Raw genomic sequence first — 21,135 nt, 5'->3', positions numbered from 1 at the left:
TATCTCGTAAATGACTTTCATATCTGTCATGCTGTGAAGACACAGGTAATAGAAAAAATACTACCTTTTAGACAAGCCCCTTAACATTTCCCCTTTTCTTCCACTTAAGAAAACTTGTAAAACTACACTGATGAATAGACATGTATGTGAGAACAGCTTTTAATCTAAATTGCCAAAAATATGCAATTATTTGTTTTATTTAAATGGCTAAGAGAAAGTTTATTCTGGAGCCAAATATGTTTATTCTTGGAGCATGCCCAAGTACTCAAATTTAGGTTACCTTAAATTCCATGCCCCAACGTGGCTAACAATTTCAAGCTATTTTTATAATAACAGAATAGAGAAAGTCATAAATCAAAGCACCTAAAACACATTGGTGGAAGTATAAATTCTATTCACTATTATATTCAGGGGTGAGGTGAATGTGGACACTTGTGGATGTCACAAGAAATTCTCAGTAGTCACTTTTCCTTCCACAGTGGGCTGTAGGGATCCAAGTCAGGCTTTCGTAACAAGCGTAATACCTGATATTATCTCGCTAGCCTTTCCTATGCAATTCTTTAGAACATAGCTCACAACTGGTCCTGAGAGAGTTTTAAACTAATGTCTTCTACCCTTAGTACTAGGCATTAATTTGGACTTTGAACTCTAAATGGTTACTCAAAGAAAATTTAATATGTCTTCCTGCTGAATCTATACTTAACTATTTTTAAGCACAGCTTTAATACCTTGGTTTTTCATGCCAAAGAATCTCAGCCTTTCAGTATTATAACACCAAGGTGAGAATTTTATAACTAATGTATGTAAAACACTAACTACATTAAACCTTCAAACCATGTACATATCTATTTATCTACTTTCAGCAGATGCAACATTAATCATAGTATTTTGGCCAAAGAATTTGATATTCATCTTTTAAAATTTCACTAAGAATAGGGTAAGTTTGAAAAGATAACTCTAGTTTTTCAAATAAAGTTAACAGCTTACGTCAATGAGCTCATAGTCATTTTTCGCATAGAGGTGTCTTAAAAGGTACCAGCGTGCAGTTGATACAATTGAGGAGGGATAACCAGGCTGATACACCACTCTCTCCAAGAGTCGCCGTGTCTCTCTGGAAGAAAGACATTTACAATTACTGCAGAGCATTTAAGTTACTATGATGGATTTTATATATTAGTCTCACATTCATTTGAAAATCTTATCTGATTACTTTATGATTTTTATTGATAAGAAAATAATTATTTATTAAATGTTTGTATACACAAAGCCCTATGACATTTAGTCATACTTATATTCACAATCTTATTGCCGTTGTTATTCCTATGGCAGACATGCAAATTAAAGCTCACTTAACATACAGTGAGGAGAAGATTCTAAATTGTATGAGCACTTCTGGGTGTTTACCCTGTATCTTTTTTTGACAGTTGCAGAAAAATCAGCCAGGCATGGTGGTGAATGCCTATAAGCTTAGTTCTGAGACGGTGAAGGCAAAATGCTCACAAGGTCTAAGGCAACTTGGGGTACACAGTAAGACCCTATCTCAAAAATTAAGAAAATTCACAAGGAGAAAAAAATACTTAAGTAACCAACTAATCAACCAACCAAACAAGCAAATAAGTAAACAACCACAGCCATGATATATAGGAACAAGAAATATATTACTATATAATAGGCCACATGTGTAAAATCAAGTTTTCAGTGTTTTCAAGGACATGTACAATATGTGAACTCAACTCATATAATTACAAAATGATTTACAGTTATGATTTTTTTTCTCTCCTAACTTACTAACATTGATGACCCTCAAAACAACTTAGTGGTAGAAATAACATAAAACAACTAATTTCAGGACTGCTAAGTAGAAGGATCCTATAAATAGCAATTAGACCAAGCAGAACTGAAGAATTTGTCTTGAAGAAGTCTACACACAGGATTACATCATAATCACAGTTTCTTCCTAGACTGCATATTTAGGGGCTAATTTCTGAAAATGATAACAATGGTCAGAAAGTGTAGGGTCACCCGGGAGCTAGCGTTCTTCTGCAGCTCACAATGTGCATCAACAGGAAGGGCTCATCAGGTAGTTTACAGACAACACTTCTCAGCGAGACTGTCCACATGCACGCACACACACAGCTCCCCCACCCCACCTCACCTCTGACTAGATAAATATTATAAATGCCAGAACTGCTGACGAGCTGCAGGATCTTAGTCCATACTTCAGTCTTACTTGTGAGGGCTGGCTTTTTGAGGGGGGCATATCTGTATATATAGTGAGCTCTGTTTCTATAATACCTATTCTGTATTCAGTGTCAGTAATGTTCATTGTTTTAATATGGTTGATGTAGTAGAACCATGTTATTTTTAAAAATTTTAAATACTTTCCACTCATATATATGACTTCTAAGTAATGTTCTTCATATTTGAGACCTTCCACCCCAAACTCTAATAATATTTCCAAAATTTTGTTTTATTTCAAATAGCCTTTAACTTTTCTAGACATGAAAGCACATATTTTCAAATAGCTCTGTTTTTTTCAACATTTGTTAATTTTTCCAGTTTGTTAAATTAGCGAAACTTCTATTAATATAACCTTCAGTCAGGGTCCCTCTCATTCTGTCTGCTTCTAGAATCCACACTACACTGATGGCTTACCCTAAAATAGAAGAAAATAAAAAACCTCAAGGGTATCTTCACGTGAAATGCTACCATGCCAAACTTGTCATATGCATATCCATGCAGCAAATTTTTGTTAAATAAACATGAAATGTTTTCTTCCTCACTACAATACAGAATAAAATGTTCCAAAAGTAGAAACATAAGAATATCCCAAGGCTTGTTACACTAGTTTATCACATTATAAATCCTCCCTTGATCATTTCCTAGGAGGCTGTACAGTGAAGTAGGATTTCTAAGCCAAGAAAAAAGACAGATTTCTTATACCTTGCTCCCATCTTGCGGTTGAACTGTAACAAAGCTTGCAAGAAGACAGCCAGAGGACAAAAGCAAACTTTCAAGGCCTCGCTTGTAGCCTCTTGAAGCAAGGACGACCAGTGATCACCTGAAACATTAGCCTAAAAAGTGCAAAATTAACATTAACTCAAAGTTTTGACATGTTCACTTTAAAAAAAGCACATAGCTCAGCTCTCACTATGGATCCCCTTCTTGTCTATCATCATACAAATACTACAAAGAGCAAAATTATAATTACTAAAAATGATCTAGGATCTGTTCCCTGCCCTTAAGGATCAACAAAACAGGGTACACTGAGATAAGGGAAGATCTCAAAAAGAAGGTATCATTTTATAACAGGAAAACATTGCTAAAAGAAAAATATACATTATAGATAACAGCCCTATTAACTAGTAATCTTTTCTTTAGTTTACCAAATTTCACATGACCAAACTTTTTAATAATGGTTGTGGTGGTTTGAGTAGGAATGCCCACCATAGGCGAACAGATTTGAATGCGTGGTCACCATGGAGTGGCACTATTGGGAGGTATAGTCTTGTTGGAGGAAGTGTGTCACTGAGGGGTGGGCTTTGAGGTTGCAAATGTCCAAGCAGGCCCAGTGTCTCTCACTCTTCCTGCTGCCTGCTGATCTAGATGTAGAACTCTCAGCTACTTCTCCATTACCATGTCTGCCTGCATGCTGCCATGCTCTCCATCCTGACAAGCTAAACCACTGAAACTGTAAGCAAGCCCCAATTAAATGCTTTCTTTTATAAGAGTTGCCATGGTCATGGCATCTCTTCACAGCAATAGAACAGTGACTAAGACAGTGGTAAATTTAAGGTATTGCTCTTCAAAAATCATCAAAAAAGAAAACCTGAAATTTAATAATCACAACATAGAATATGCAAAGCAGATGAGAGAAGAATTGAATCGAAGTCATTAATACTGAAACCAAAGAACTGTCATTGCATGGGAGGAACATGCGTGTCTATTCCTTGTCACAAACAAGTTTTATAAAAAGTACTGATTCAGAAATAGCCTGAACTTCCTAGGAAACAGTAACTGAAAATAAGCGGTAACAAAACTAGGTAAGAAGAAAAAGTTACTGAAGCTTTTCTGGGGCTGGGGCGGTAACCCATTTGTTTGGCTAGCAGGCATGAAGCGCTGTGATTCATGCCCAGCACCACATAACTGAGATGTGGCGCATGCCTGCTATCTAGCAGGTGGATGCAGGGAGAGTAAAAGTTCAGTCATCCTCAATGAGATCCCACCTCAAGAACAAGCTCAGCAAAACCCCTGTTCCTCTGGCTCTTAGAATCTTTTTGCCCCGCCTTTCTGAAATAATCCCTGAACCCTAGGTGTAGGATTTGTGTTTTAGATGAATCAACACTACAGGGTGGGAGGTGGGGCACACAAAGGATGATTAAAAGAAAGGGAAGGAAGCAATTATACAATTATAACCTCAAAAAATAAACATACTAAAAGAGAAAACAAAACAAAAAATCCTTAAATTGTACCAAGATTTCTTAATTACAAGTATCCAGAATATGCATTTTAAAAGTCAAAAATAGTTTATTTCACATTTTAATATAACCATATTAAAACAAATACATATAATAAGTATAACAAATACATAGTATATTTCACTTAATTGTAACAAAATTAGAGCAATAGCCTCTAAGTATAGTGTAAGCAAGAGTAGTTTGTGCAATCAAGGAAGAAGACCAATGCTTAATGAATATACAAAAGGATAACGGAGATTGCTAGACATCTTTTGTACATATGAGAGCAGAAATAAAGCACTGTGTGTGTGTGTGATATATAATTGTGTGTTACATACCACACAAAATTACCTCATTTCCCTACTTTCCTTTCCTCTCTCCCTCCCACGTGCCCCCTCGCTCTCTCAAACCCATAGCCTCCGGGTTTAGTTGTTGTCACATGCATGCATATGAACACAGCTGCCGGCACGGCGCGATGCCCAACAGCGCGGCGGAGGCGCAGCAGCGGAGGCGCACACAACTTGGCAGTGTCCAGCAGCTCCCACTGGACTTAAGGCTGCTGGACAAGAGGCAAACCTACGGCTGGGACTGGGAACTTAGCCATTTACTCGAGACTAGGGAGGTGCCAGCCACTTTACTACACCAGCACGGTCCCTAAATTAGAAACACTTTTGCTTGTACTCACAGAGAAGTTTAGTTCTTACCCCTTCATCAGAGAAAATTCCCTTACAACAGACGGATACCACGGCAGAAAACCCCAACAGATCTAACTGCAGAGAACAAGGGACTGGGTGGTGGCCGACACCTACCGATGGATGCATCTATAAAACAATAACTCACGTCCTTTTACAAACTAGAAACAGAGAGACGGTTCTGTGGATAAGGCACTCGCTGTGCAAGTGTGAGGACCCGAGCGCAACTCTCTAGCACGCATGTGAAGGCTGGGGTTGCAGGCGAGGCGGAGCATGGTGGCACGCCTGCAATCTCAGCACCAGGGAGGCGGGGCCAGCACGGGGAGGGCAACTGGGCAGCTAGACTGATGGACTGGTGCTTCCGGGTCCTAATTACCTCAGCAACTCAACACTGACTTCTGACCTCTACATATGTGTGCACACATCTACAGCCACACGTGTGAACACACACACACACACACACACACACACACGAAACTCTCACCAGTACTCTCAAAAATAAACTCTCTAAATTCTAAGAAATCAAATCTGTTTACACACACTCAACAACATAATCAGAGTGTACTTTTGGTTTCATCTTCTCAGCTCTTTAAAATTAATTATTGAGCTGAGAGTAGTGTTTCATGCCTTTAATCCCAGCACTTGAGAAGCCGAAGCTGGTGGATCTTTGAATTCAAGACTGACCTGGTTTACACAGCAAGTTCCAGGCCAGCCAGGGATACACAGTGCGACCCTATCCAAACAAACATAAATGACAACAAAAATACTTACTATAGACTTTTTCTCTCTTTTCTGTATATAAGTAATATGGAGGAAGAGAAGACCTACCAAGGGAGGGGAAATAGAATAGATAAGTAGGGAGAAACAAGGGGGCACTGGAGCAGGAGGATGAACGAGATGGAAGAGAGGAGCAAGGAAGGGAATAAGGAAAGGGACAGCTAGCACATTATTAGAGGGTTATAAAGAAACCTACTACTGTAAGAACATCCTAAAAATATACACATATAAAAGAAATCCAAATGGAATCACCAAGTAATAGGTGAAGCAATGACTCAACTAGACATCTTTTGCCACCAAGTGAAAACCTCCACTGCTAGGAATGGGTTACATCTAGTTGAGTTGTTAGCCAAATGGGCCCGATGGGAACCCTCAAACATCTCAGGCTATTGACAAGCTATTAGTTGCTCTCCATAGACTGAGTGAATCTCTATTGTGGAAGATAATACTAATTTATCTCATTGAACACAGAGAAGTTGAGCTGGTGCCTAACTAGAGCCTTCACCCCTACTGACTAGTTAGTGTACATGGTACTGAAAGGTAAATATCAAGCCAGCTACAAGTCCTGAGATCTACAATGGCAACCTGCCTGAATGATATGCTGATGCAATAATGGCACAAATATGTGAGTAACCAACCACCATCTGACTGAATTTAAGGTCCACTCTATGAGATGGAACACTGCTCAGGTGGTCAAGGACTCAAGATTAGATAGGCCATGGGCCTAGGGGAAAACAAATACTATTTTTTTTCTTAAATAACAGCAATAAAATGACTCCTAATGACATTATTTTGATACACTCATAGATCAGTGCCTCGACCGGCCATTATCAGAAAAGTTTCCTCTTGCAGCAGATGGGAACAAATACAGGCACAATGTGCACAGAGTGTGAGGCTTTGGAACACTCAGTCTTAAACAGGGTGTCTTTATCAACCTCCTCCTCTCAGGGTTCAGGAAATATGTAGAAGAAGAAACCAAAAGATTCTGAGAGCCAGGGGGATGGAGGGCTCCCAGAAAACAGTGTCTTCCACACACAATAGGGCTGACTCACATATGAACTCACAGACTGCGTGGCACAGGGATTGCAGAGGATCAAGCTAAATGGGACCCCAACACTGAGAAGGCATGAGCTCCCCTCCCTAACCCAGAAGCTATCTCCAACTGACATCTGCTTGCTAAGGAAACCTTAGTTTCCCCCGATAGATACAATTCACTGGGTATATTCATCATACTTCAGGGTAGGCCTCATGCCCAGCAATAGATGGCCAACACAACATGAATTCAATGATGTTTTCATAGACTTTTTGTCTCATATTGCTGTTTGGGCATTTTTTTGTCTTACTGGTCTTTTGCTTACATATTATGTTTCCAATTTTGTGTTTTTATGGGTTTTATTTGTGCGTGTTTGTGTGTATGTGTTTCTTGTACCTTTTCTTTTAATTCTGTTTTGCTTTACTTATCTATTTTCTAAAAAGAGAGAGAAAGTCATGGAATTGGGTGGGTGGTTGGGTGAGGAGGTGCAGAAGATCTGGAAGGAGCTGGGAGGGGAACTGTACTCAGAATACACTGTATGAAAACATTATTAAAAACTATAATAATAATAAAATTATAGACCTTTTCTGTCTCTGTATATAAGTTATAGTAGGACTCATGACTCACATCATCTTGTACACATTCATTAACTATCTAAATAAAGTACATTCTGTGTATCGAAGAGTTCAGTTACTATGCAAGGACACTATCCACAGTCTCTCAAGACCCTCTCATTGAGGCTCAGCAAAGCCCATGATGGCATGCTGTCCCTCCACTGTACTCCTGTACCTTCATGCTAACTGTATTTCCAGGTGTAGTCAACAATCAGCCAGTTCCCAAATAAAGACACTGAGACTTATTATTAATTATGAATGCTCAGCCTTAACGTAGGCTTGCCTCACTAGCTCTTTTAACTTAATTTAACCTATTTCTAATCATCTACGCTTTGCCTTGGGGCTTTTTACCTTTCTTTCATTCTGTATGTCCTACTTTCCAGCTTCCTCCTTGTCTGGCTGCCTGGCCAGCCCCTGGCATCTCCTTTTCTTTCTTTTCCAAGTCTCAATTCCTCCTCCTACGTACTCTCACTGCCTGGAAGTTCCACCTTCTCCCTTGCTGGTGGCCATTCTGATTTTGTGAGACCAATCAGGTCTCACAGGCAGGCAAGGTAAAACAGCAACACATCTTTACATTGCTAAACAAATATTCTGCAATATCCAGGCCCTTAGTAAATTTTTAGAAGTTTACATATGGCGAACTCTACTAAGAAATGACATGAGGCTCTCCAGGCCTGAGAGATTTTAAAGCCGTTTTCCTTAGGCTAGCTTTCTCAGACTTTCAACTTCAGGAGGAGATGCCCATCCAGCCACACAACCCACAGGTCTCAGCACAAAAATGAAAGTATTCAGAAATTATTAAAAATTTGTAGAGGACAAGTGCAAAGCATTAAATCCAGTGTGGAACCCTGTGTGGTGGCATGGGACACATGTCCATTAGCACACCCCTGCAGATGCTTCTCCCTTGTGACAGGGTTAAATCCCAACAAACCCACTGCAAGTGGATAATATCATAATGTCAAAATGCATTTAACCTACCATGCACTATAGCTTAGCAACACAGCACAGCACTGGCTGTTCACCCTCATTAGGCCACGGCAGAAATGGAAACTATGGCTTGCTGCCACTGTGCACATCCAAGAGACTTACAGCCTCCATTACTAGCCCAGGAAAGAGCCAACAGAATGTGAATACAAGTTCAGTGTCACTCTAGGCAGGCATTCCTACCCACTTTGAAATTCAACAACCATTGGCCACTTTCTCCTAGAAGTAGGAAGTCATTTCCAAAAACACCAGCAAGTTCCTGCTCCGTATTAAAACCTTACACTGGAGAACCAACAGCCTCTGAATGACAGTCACCTGTCCAAACACCTTTAAACATGTGCCCAAAGGACAAAAAGAAACACACCAAGCATCTGAGGAGCTCTTTATTCTCATGTGTCTTTTGAAATGCCCTATGGTAAAAGCGGGGAGGCAACATCACCAGTGCAGAAATGTTTTACCTCTCAGTGTGGCTCTTCTGAGGTGTTTATACTTTCCTTATGGGCTAACTATCTTCTGTCTCAAAAACATCTTTCCTGATCTGATATCTCACTGTGGCATCTGAGTCTAATAGCTTTAGTAACTTATTAGTTTAATATCTCTTCACACATTATCACACATACAATCCAATTTTAAAATACCCACATTCTCCTATCAATGTTTTACTTTATATATGGCATCAATTTTATTTCTTTACAGTAACTATTGGTGTCTTATAACAAACTAAATTAGTTAGTGCTTTATGGTTATGTTTACAAACATTTATACATTTATAAATTTATACTTAACATAATACAAACATTTATACATTTATACTTAACATAATAAATCCACAAGAAGGCGAAGTAGGTGTCAGCAGAAAAACAGGAAAAAATGGTGCTGAACTGTTTGAAGAGTTGAAAAGGTCACAGGAAGTAACTGACAGAACCAGAACACAGGCTCTAGGAGAAAATGATCTTAGGGTGCAGTGGTTGGGGGCAGGGGAAAACACATGTGGTTATTGCTAAACACCATTCTGATTTATGCATCTCTAAGAGAGGGCTGCTGTAACTACTAAACCAGTAATTGTACAAAGCACTTAGCCTAGTGCTCTGTGCATTTGGTATTGCTATAATTATCATTCATTTCATTCCAGGTGGTTTTAATATCTTAGAATTTAAAAATCTAGAATGATATTTATAAGCAACAAATATTAATTCAGGCTAAAAAGTACCTACTGTCCTTCTTTCTATTTACAAGAGTACATCAGAAATTACGTGTCTTCTGTAGCTCAACCACTCCCAAGGGTGTAAAGACTGGTGAAACCTAAAGCTGGAACATGTAAAACAATATGTCAGTGTCTTATGGTTTCTATTGCTATGAAGAGACACCAGGACCATGGTGACTCTTATAAAGGAAAGCATTTAATTGGGGTGACTCACTTACAGTTCAGAGGCTTAGTCATTATCATCACGACAGGAAGCAAAGCAGCATGCAGGCAGACATGGTGGTGGAGGAGCTGAGAGTTCTTACATCTTGACCCACAGGCAACAGGAAGTGGTCTGAACTAGGCAGAGCTTGAGCACAGGAGACCTTAAAGCCACCCTCCACAGTGACACACTTCCTCCTACAAGGCCACACCACCTAACAGTGCCACTCCCTATGAGTTCACAGGTGACAACTACATTCGGATTACCAGTGAGATAACCTGTATTGACTGTTTCCACAGTTTCTTTACACCTCAGTCATCTGCTGTTTCTTGTTCACTTGCTCCAGAACCACCTATGCATAACGCACTGGTAAAGCCACAGAGGAAAACAAAACATGGCCCATGGGTCTACATCACCACCAACAGCGTTCAACCCCCAAACAATTCGTAACTCTTTTGTTTCCTAATCAAGATACGTAAAGTAAGTTAAATCATATTTGCATGGAATACTTAGGTAAAAACAAGTTATTTCAGGACTACACAGGACAGTCTCTTCTAACCATAAGCTATATGAATATGATAAAAAATCAAATACTATCAAAAGACATGATTTAAAATGTCTTCCTTATCCCTAATCAAAGTCAGTGTCATTATAGTTCTCATGTGTCTTTCCACATAATGGTATCTATGCACTGCTGTGTTTGGACAGCTACAAACACACACGGTACACATCCTGATTCTTTAACATATACACCAAATACACAGGAGCTCAAATAGGATCATATCAGATAAATTGTTCTGCAGATTGACTTCACTCTCACGTATATATTTAAAATTTTTCCCTACTGACACATAATACTGTTTAGGTTCATCTATGTATTGGCATCAGACAACAGGTATCAAGTCATAGAGATCTCTAGAAATACCTTGAGGAATGTCAAATTGAATTAAGAAAAAAAGTTAAATCCTGGCATCTTTGTTACAGTAAGTAGCAGGCTTTGAATTCTTAAGTTACCAAGAATACACTTGTTATAACTCAACTTTTTTTAAATTTTTTTCTTATATTTTATTTTTTTTATTATTAAGAAATCTTCTATTCATTTTATATACAGATCCCCCTCTCCTCCCTCCTTCCTCTCCCCAGCCTTTCCCCCAACCAATCCCCCATTCCCACCTCCTCCAAGGCAAGGTCACCATGGGGAGTCAGCAAATCCTGGTGCATTCAGTTGAGGCAGGTCCAAGCCCCTCCTCCTTCTTGCACCAAGGCTGTGCAAGGTGTCCCACCATAGGTACTGGGCTCCAAAAAGCCAGTTCATGCACCAGGGACGGATCCCAATCCCACTGCCTGGGGGCCCCCTAACCAGTTCAAGCTAAACAAATGTCTCGCCTATCTAGAGGGCCTAGTCCAGTACCATGGGGGCTCCACAGCCATTGGTCCAAATTTCATGTGTTTCCACCAGTTTGGCTGTTCATCTCTGTACGTTTTCCCATCATGATCTCGATGTCCCTTGTTCAATAGAATCCTTCCTCTTTCTCATTGATTGGACTCCTGGAGCTTGGCCTGGCACCTGCCTGTGAATCTATGCATCTGCTTCCATCAGTATAACTCAACTTTTAAAATTGCATTCTTAGATTGTCCCTAAATAGTTAAGAAATTCTGGTGTAGCTGTGGGTTGCTATTGCTCTATGTTCCTCCAGAGCTTAAGGTGCAAAGTCTACAAGGGACCACAGCAAAAGCTAATGAAACAATGGGGAAAACAGAGTACCACTATGTAAAAGATTCCAAATTTAAAAAGGAAAAAGGATCTTTGAAGGAATCACGTTTCCATGATCACAATGATAACATGCTTACCATGCAGACTTCCAATGCTAGCAGTGCTAGCTTCAACAGACTCGAGAGCTTCCCACTCCAACTGCCCTGTTGGGATGCCACTTGTAGACTCTTTCTGTAACACATCTCTGCAGCCCCCATCATTCCTTGGGACTGATATACCTGTGCCAACCACTAAGGAATAGAAAGGAAGACAGATGCAGAACATTTGAGTTCAGTACACAGTCTGGTTCCCCACTCCCAACATATTCAATCAACTCTAATGAACTTAATTTTTTAATCCAATTATTGTTATGTTCTGTGTCCCCCAAAAGAATGAGGGTAATCACACTGTTTATTCTGCCAGCAACAATTTCCTAGTCATATCAAGCTGAAGTCTAAAGAGTCTGGAAGATGACAAATCAAGAATATCAAATTACAATGCAAAAACTGATAAACTATGAAAATACTAATCAAAAGCAAGTTGTGCAGCTTTAGTGCTACGCAACAATGTAGCCTTTAAGCCAGAAACAGCACGGCATGAAGTTGATACGGTAACAGCACTCCTTTGCAAAGCATTTCTACATGTGCAAATCCCCAACTGGTGTAGAACATTATTTTGAGTGTGTTACTTTTGTTTATGTTGCATTTCTTTAACTCTGTGAGGCTGTGTTGCTGTGCCTGTCTAAAACACCTGATAGAACTGAATGGCCAATAGTGAGGCAGGAGAGAGAAAAAGTCAGGGCTAGCAGGCAGAGAGGATAAATAGAAGGAGAAATGTGGGAGAAAAGAGCTAGGAGTCAGAGAAGGAGGAGGATTCCAGGGGCAGCTACACAGCAAGTCACGGAGTAAGGGTATGATTTACAGAAGAGAATGGGAAACGCCCGGAGGTAAAAGGTAGATGGGTAATTTAAGATAAGTAAAGCTGGCTAGAAACTTTACTTTATGGCCAAGCCGAGGCGGGATATTTATAAGTAACAATAAGACTCCATGTGTGATTTATTTGGGAGCTGGGTGGCGGCCCCCCCCCAAAAAAGGAGCAAAAACAAATGACAATACCCAACAACATAGAATTCATGAGAAAAGGCTGACAGAAACCAACAGTGGACAAGTTCAGAGTGACAGGCGATTTTAGCATGCCTATTTCAGTAATTATACTAAGAACCAGAAAAAATAAAATTCAGTAAGGAGACAAAAGATAGAAGCAATGACAAGCTTGGTGTACACTACCTACTTCAAGGATGTAATCAACACCGCAGAACATGTTTATGCTGGGTTATAAAACAAATCTGAAGCCAGACATGTTAGCTTATGCTATAATCCCAGCACTCTGAAGGCCTCACAAGAGGATCACAAGTTCCAGGACACCCTGAGCTACTACCGAGCCCGTCTCAAAAACTATCACAGCAACTATATTTCATCAACCACTGGCCTGAAATCATAAAGTTATGTTCTAACTAAATGGAATTATGCTTGAAATCATTAACAGGGAAATACCTAGAATACTCTCATATTGGAAAATTTCCAAGATGCTTCATATAAAAAAAGACAAAGAAATCCCAATGACAAGCAGCATTTTGAAACAAGTGGTGATAGAAAAGCGACACCAGGATGCACATTAGACATCAGGGATGCGGGGTCATCAGGCAGAGACTCGTGACACAAGTAAAGACTAGAGTTTGGATCCTGAGGGTCCGTGTAATAGCCAGGTGGGCACAACATCCACTTGTAATCCGAGTGTCCAAGATATGAGACAAGAAACACTCAAAGCAAGCTGGCGTGCCAGAGAAGCCAAACCAGTGAGCTCTGCATTCAGTGAGAGACACTCAGCAACTGAAAAAGACAACCAATATTAACCTCGGGGCTCTACATTCATGCATACATACATGTGCATCTGTACACACATGTAAAACTATCACACACACACATACCCCAAAAAAAAACAAACAAAAAAACCCCAGATATTAGAATAACAAAATTCTGTCTTAAGAAGCTATGGCAGGAAACAAAAATTAAGATGAAACAAACTGCAAAGAAATGGCAAAAGAAGAAATTAGTTTTTAGAAAATAAAGGACAAAGAAATGAGAACATAGATAAAAATATTTAGCAAAGACCTTACAGTTACTATGGTCATGGTTTCTCTTCACAATAGAAACCCCAACTTAGGCATATAATGGTTAATCTTGATTGTCAATTTGAAATTTAAAATTACCATATAAGTAAACCTCAGGACATTTCTGTGAGGGAGTATCTAGACTAAGCTAATTGAGATGGGTATACTCAACCTAAATGCCTTAGAGTTTCTACTGCTGTGATGACCAAAAAGCAAGTTGGGGAGGAAAGGATTTATTTTGTTTACACTTCTATATCACTGTTCATCACTGAAGGAAATTGATGCAGTGGCTATGGAGGGGTCATGCTTACTGGCTTGCTCAGCCTGCTTTCATATAGGACCCATGACCGCCAGTACAGGGATGGCACCACCCACAATGGGCTGTGAGTAGCAGTCCTATAGGGTTGAGGAAATTGGCTCAAACCAGTTGCCAAAGCACTACATAACGTACTTCCTTATGAGCCAACCTGGAGTCTGTCTAAGGGCCTAGCAACAGGTGCTGTCAGAGTTCCTGACAAACAGAGAAGACCATGCAATGCCACCAGACTGGGACAGAGCTTGGGTGCTGGGAGGAGGGTATATAAGGCCTTCCTCGTTATTGAATAAAGGAGTCTGCTGTTTGCCTTCAACTGACTCCCAGTGTCTGTGTCGTTGACACCACGCCTTCTCACCTCCTCCCCTGAGGGAGCCGTTAGGATCCAACAACAGGGCTGGGCCTTCCCTCTCCCATCAATCACTAGTTAAGAAAATGCCTTACAGGATTGCCTACAACCCAATCTTTTTTTGTTTGTTTGTTTTTGTTTTTCCAACACAGGGTTTCTCTGTGGAATAGCCCTGGCTGTCCTGGAACTCACTCTGTAGACCAGGCTAGCCTCAAACTCAGAGATCCAACTGCCTCTGCCTCCTGAGTTCTGGGATTAAAGGAGTGCACCACCGCCACCTGGCACCTACAACCCAGTCTTATGAAGGTATTGTCTTAATTAAGGTTCCTTCCTCTCAGGTGACTCTAGTTCGTGTCAAGTTGACATAAAACCAGCCAGCACACTAAATATTGACAGCTTCTATTACTGAGGTCCTAAACTGAATTTAAAAAGAGAGAAAATAAGCTTAACTGAGCACTGGAATTATTGTTCTCTGCTTCCTACATACAAGGTGACCAGCTGCCTCCAGCTCCTGCTACTATGATAGACTGGTAGTTCCTTCTCTGGTATTGAGATAAAACACCACAATCAAGTCAAAGTATAGAAGGAAGAGTGTTCTTTTATAGAAGGCTTACGGTTTCAGAAAGATAAGAGTTCATCGTGGCTAGGAGGCACGGCAACAAGTGGTAGGCATGGAAGCATCAGCCAGAAACTGAGGTCACATCAGGAAGCAGAGACAGCAAACCAGAAGTGACTATATTCTCTCAAAGCCAACCCACAGTAACAGACCCCTTCTAGCAAAGCTGCATTTCCCGTATGTCCCCAAACTCCCATCAACTAGAGACTTGTTTTCAAATGCCTGAGCCTACGGGGGGGCCTTTCTCATCTCAACAACCACATCCCATTCCCTGGCCCCTAAAGGTTCCTGACCATTATAATGCAAAATGCATTTAGTCCAACTCCAAAAGTTCCCATAGTCTCAACACTGTTTAAAAGTCCAAAGTCTCTTCTGAGACTCAAGGTAAATTCTTAACTGTAAACCACGGTAAAATAAAGCAGATTACATTCTTCCAATATATAATGGCACAGCATACACATCCCCATTCCAAACACGAGGAATGGGGTATAGAGGGAAAGACTGGACCAAAGCAAGACTGAAACACAGCAGGGAAACATCAAATTCTTTAGCTCCGTACCTGGCATCTAGGACTTTAGATTTAAAGGGCTTAGATGGCTCAGCCCCTTCAGCTCTGTCGCCTGCAACATACAGCTCCCTCTTAGGCTGGTTCCACTCCCTGTCTGCAGCTCTCCTGGATAGCTCTCAAAGCTCTGGCATTTTTTACTATCTTGGGATCGCCACTGCAACACAGGCTTCACACTTACATGGGACCCAAGCAGCAGCTTGGCCACACTGCTGCCATGACAGGCTCCATAAAAACAGCTAAAAGGGAGGCCTGAGTTTCAGTTTACTGGCAGGCAGCACTCAGATCTGTAAGCTGACACCAGCTAGGGAGGGCCAGCATCTAAGGGAAAGTACCTGACATTTCAAACATTCCAACCATTAAATAAGATTAGATTAAGATTCCCAGATGTCCCTGAGCTAGCACACACCCATTCCCCTTTTGCCAAGACACCCCTAGACAAATATCAGCCAATCAGGGTCCTGAACCCTGAAAATCTCCTCACCCACAACCTCTACTATGACAAAAACTCTACCCCACCCGGGTTCGGCGCTCTCTGCTTTTACTGCTGCATCAGACAGACAGAGAGACCAAGCTCAAGCTTGAAATAAAGGCTCTTTGCTTTTATGTATGGGACTCAGTCTCTGTGGCGGTCTTTTGGGGGTCTCCGTGATCCTGGCATAACAGTTCCCACTTCACACACAGCCTCTTGCCCTCTCAGGATCTTCAGTCAGGGACACCCCTACCACATGCTGCCTGAGCTCCGCAGCGATCTGAGACTATAAGAAAACAGAGAACCCTTCACGCTTGCCTTCTTTGTGCCTCTAATGCCAGTACCACTGCCAAGCTTGGCTGCCAGCTTGGAATGGACAATTACCCCCTCGAATCACATTAGCAGGAACACTTTCATTCAGCTGTTCTCTAGAATTAGATAACACCTTAGGCTCTCTTTCTACAAGACGGAAGCTTAGCTGGGTGAGGTCTGGGCCTGGCATGCTGCCCTTTGTTTCAGTGTAAAGCAGAAGTCTCCTTAATGGCACTAATCTCCTTCACAATTAAAGCCTCTCTTCTAGCACACACCTTGGCTGAAACATTAAGCTTTCTGGTGCTCATTTTTTTCTCCAAGCTGCTCATTTGATATTTCTTTCTGCCCACTTACTCTTTGTCTTTGCAGACCTGAAAGGAGTAAATAATAGTGAGCAGTCTACTGACTCAACATTATACGGTGTAATTGCTCTCCATTAAAGAAATTAGTCCATTACTTTTCCATTTGCCTCAGTAAAGTTCTCAGGACATGGGCACAAAGTAGCTGGATACTTTGCAAAATTATAACCCAAATGTTCTCTAGCCCAGTTGCTAAGACTATTCCCATCTGAAACCTCTTGAGCTGGGCCTCCACGGTCTGCATTACTACTGTCTTCCAGGCTCCTACTAGAATGGCCTTTTATACCTACTTATAGCATTCAACCACTTTTCTAGTTCAAAATTCCAAAGTCTTCCATATCCTTTAAAAAACATTGTCAGATTCTTTAAGAAAGTGCTCATATGCTGGTACCAATTTCTATATTAGTTATTTTTCTGTTGCTGTGATAAAACACCATGACTGAATGTGACTTGTGGAAGGAATAGAGTTTATTTTGGCTTACAGTTCCAGAGTAAAGGACTCCAGGATGGCAGAGATGATGGCAAAAGTGGCCGGGATGGCATCAGGAACAGGAACCTGAGAGATCACTTCAGGAGTCAGAGTGCAAGCCATAAATGAGCTGAGGCTACACACTCTCAAGCTCCACCCCCAAGACATATGTCTTCCAGCAAGACCACACTTTTAAACACCTCCAAACAGTGCCATCAACAAGGGACCAGGTGTTCAAATGCCTGAGCCTATGGGAGACGTTTTCACTCAAATCATCCCAGAACCAGGAGCCTCTTTCCTTATGCCACTTCCATCAAGTATTCTATCACAGAAGAGAAGTGACTAAGACAGCATCCTCATCATAAGACAGCATCCTCATCATAAGACAGCATCCTCATCATAAGACAGCATCCTCATCATAAGACAGCATCCTCATCATAAGACAGCATCCTCATCATAAGCATCTTCAACACAGAATGACTTAAGGACTATAGAGGCAGATCTTAAATTCATGTTAAATTTCCACAATATTCTTCACATTTGGAAAATGACAAATATATGATGAGCCTAAAAGCAAAACTTAAACAGAGATGGAGTGTATTCCTCAACTAGCATCCCAGCATATTTTAATTTAGGACTCACATAAGAAAGTAGAGAACTTACCTGCCACGCTGGAACGGAGGTGGAATTGGACATGACTGTTTTTTGCAGTTCTTCAAGTACAGCATCTGGGAGGGGCTTCTGTGATTCCAGGAGTGATTTACACTGAACTTGTCTCAGCAGTAAGATAACAGCTGGCTGATCAGGGTTACTTTTTAAATTCTAAAAATTAAACCCCCAAATAGAAACATATCAAATTAGGCTCCAAACTGAAATTAGTAAAAGGCAATTAAAGTTTGCTCCATTCTAAGTGATGTTTTTTCCTTAATTCAAACCTTTTTTGGCTATAGTGAAAACAGGCACAAAAGTTAGATAAACAAAAGGCTGCACAGCCTGGGATACCAAAGCCTAAATAATCTTTCATATAAGTAACAGTGATGTAGTATTTGAGTCATTTAGTTTAGATTTAATATGCCCTGTTAAGTTGGTTTATTCTCAATTTTACTAAAAAACTTAGGTTCTGAATATAAAACTGACCCAAGAAATATAAAAAATAAAGGTTATCACTGTTTCAGTGGACATACCATACTCTATGATTAACATATGATTTGTATTTATTTATGGAGTACAGCACCATAACTCAATACATATAACATATATTATGATCAAATCAGAATCATTAGAATATTCTTCTAAAATGTCAGCTCTGCAGGCTGGCAAACTTCCAACTCTTCTGTAGTCAAAATACTCTGTATTGCTTTCTCTTAAGAGAATGTTGTTTTCTCATTAGATCACATTATTTATTTATGTGTATGCATGTGTATCTGTGTATGAGTGTATTTAACAGTGTTCTTCTAAGAGATACTGAAACAGTAAAATGAAAAGGAAAGGTTCATAAAGCATTCCTCATTTTAGCAAAGAGACATTACAATTGCTAATTGATGTCTAATCACACCCACAATATAATTAATACATTGTCCTGGACTTAGAGAGATAGAATTCTTTACATGAAAGAGAAAATACATTATTCTGCTTTTCAAAGAATTCAAGGACCAAAGGGATCACGAAAAACCATTTTTATTATCTCTCTGTAAAATTTGTTTCTCTCCCAAAGACCATTTCTACGAGAACACCACACTCTTTCTGGTATATGAAACACAAGCATTCAAAGAAAAAGCCATATTTAAAACTCTCTCCTTTTTAGTAGGTCCATGAAACTGATTTACTGACTGAATAACTATTTATTGAGTCCCAACCATGTGGCAAGAAAGATGCTAAGAATGTATCCACAGAACTTGCAAGAAGAGAGCCCCACAATGCTAGTGCATGGTGATGAATGAATAGTTCCAGTCAGCAATCTCCATAGTCACTCTATTGCTTCAGAATTGGAAAAGGGAACAGATCCTTGAAATGCTGTATTATAAAAGGAATAACCAGAAACTAAAGAAATGAACACCCTAAACAAAATTAAAATGTCTATTCAGAGTCTAGGAGGGGGGCTGCGAAGATGGCTCAGTGATTAAGAGAGCATACTGACCTTGCAGAGGACCAGAGTCTGATTCCCAGCACCCATGTAATGCAGCTCACAACCGGCTACACTTCCAGCACCAGGAAACCCCTATGACCTCCTCAGACACAGATACACATGCATACACATGAATAAATAAATGAATAAATAAATAAATAATAGCATTTCTTTAAAAAAAAAAAAGAGAGAGAGAGAGAGAGAGAGACCGTGAGGGTTAAAGCTGTGGTACAGTACTAGCAATCTAATTCTAGCTGCTGTGAGCTTCTGGGCAAATACTTAACCTTCTTCAAATACGGACTTTCTCATTTGTAAAAAGGCCAACAATCATAAACGTGTACATCACAGATTGTTGTAAAGCCCAGAAACAATAATGTTAAATAGAATGACTGACATGGAGCAAGTAACCAATAAATATTGCTTGTTATCACCACCACCATCCACTCATTAAGTACCCCCTCTCACTTTTTTTAGGTAGGACAAAAACACACACATTTCATTGTATAATTCCAGAACAGTACCTTTGTGCATAGAGATTCAGCTTCAGATATTCTTCCCGTGTCAATTAGACCAGTGACAGCTTGTGAGAAAGACCACTTTTCAAGTGACTGGTTGTAATTTTGTAAACTTTCTTTGTCCTTAACTGTAAACAAACAAACAAACAAACAAAATAGATGAATGCTACTATCTTCTGCTGTATATAATGTGCTCTCAAGGCGGCATGGGGGGAACATTTGCTAACAATTATCACAACTACACTTTACACACTTTTTTTTTTTTTTGAGATAGAGTCTATATAGCCCAGGCTGACTCACATCTCTGGAATCTCATAATTACAGGAGTATACCACCACACCCAGTGCCTGGATCTACATATGTTAAAACATACATGTACCACCAGAACACCACAGACTTACCACAAATACTTCTGACTGGGATTTTAAATATATATCCTGTATAGTAATAAGGAAAATTCACTGAAAAACAATGAGCAACTTCTACACTGTAACTGAAGTAAAATAAGCTGCACCTGCTTTGGAGCGCCACACCCTCATGCACTGACGGACACACACCTATTCTGGAGCTCCACACCCTCATGCACTGATGGACACACACCTACTCTGGAGCTCCACACACTCCTCATGCACTGATGGACACACACCTACTCTGGAGCTCCACACACTCCTCATGCACTGATGGACACACACCTACTCTGGAGCTCCACACACTCCTCATGCACTGATGGACACACACCTACTCTGGAGCTCCACACACTCCTCATGCACTGATGGACACACACCTACTCTGGAGCTCCACACACTCATGCACTGATGGACACACACCTACTCTGGAGCTCCACACCCTCATGCACTGATGGACACACACCTACTCTGGAGCTCCACACCCTCATGCACTGATGGACACACACCTACTCTGGAGCTCCACACACTCATGCACTGATGGACGGATGTCACTCTGGTGCTCCACACCCTCATGCACTGACGGGAGGATGTCACTCTGGAGCTCCACACCCTCATGCACTGACGAGTGGATGTCACTCTGGAGCTCCACACCCTCATGCACTGACGGGCGGATGTCTATTCTGGAGCTCCACACCCTCATGCACTGATGGGCGGATGTCTATTCTGGAGCTCCACACCCTCATGCAC

General features: G+C 40.6%; 1 protein-coding gene across 4 annotated transcripts in view; it reads right to left on the bottom strand.

Moving 5' to 3' along the window:
• The window catches only part of Skic3 (SKI3 subunit of superkiller complex), a 101,506-nt gene that overhangs the window by 3,469 nt on the left and 76,902 nt on the right, over positions 1 to 21,135 (bottom strand). For all 4 annotated transcript variants that reach the window (XM_016005082.3, XM_016005085.3, XM_076551983.1 and 1 more), the window contains 5 exons: positions 19,988 to 20,109; positions 18,005 to 18,163; positions 11,815 to 11,967; positions 2,944 to 3,074; positions 988 to 1,111 (listed from right to left, as the gene is read on the bottom strand). In XM_016005082.3, the coding sequence (XP_015860568.1) occupies positions 988 to 1,111; positions 2,944 to 3,074; positions 11,815 to 11,967; positions 18,005 to 18,163; positions 19,988 to 20,109 (689 nt within the window). The remainder of the gene's footprint in view (positions 1 to 987; positions 1,112 to 2,943; positions 3,075 to 11,814; positions 11,968 to 18,004; positions 18,164 to 19,987; positions 20,110 to 21,135) is intronic.

The sequence above is a fragment of the Peromyscus maniculatus genome, chromosome 15 (assembly GCF_049852395.1).
Source record: "Peromyscus maniculatus bairdii isolate BWxNUB_F1_BW_parent chromosome 15, HU_Pman_BW_mat_3.1, whole genome shotgun sequence".
NCBI classification, from domain to species: Eukaryota; Metazoa; Chordata; class Mammalia; order Rodentia; family Cricetidae; genus Peromyscus; species Peromyscus maniculatus.
This window is presented reverse-complemented; position numbering and strand designations above follow the sequence as displayed.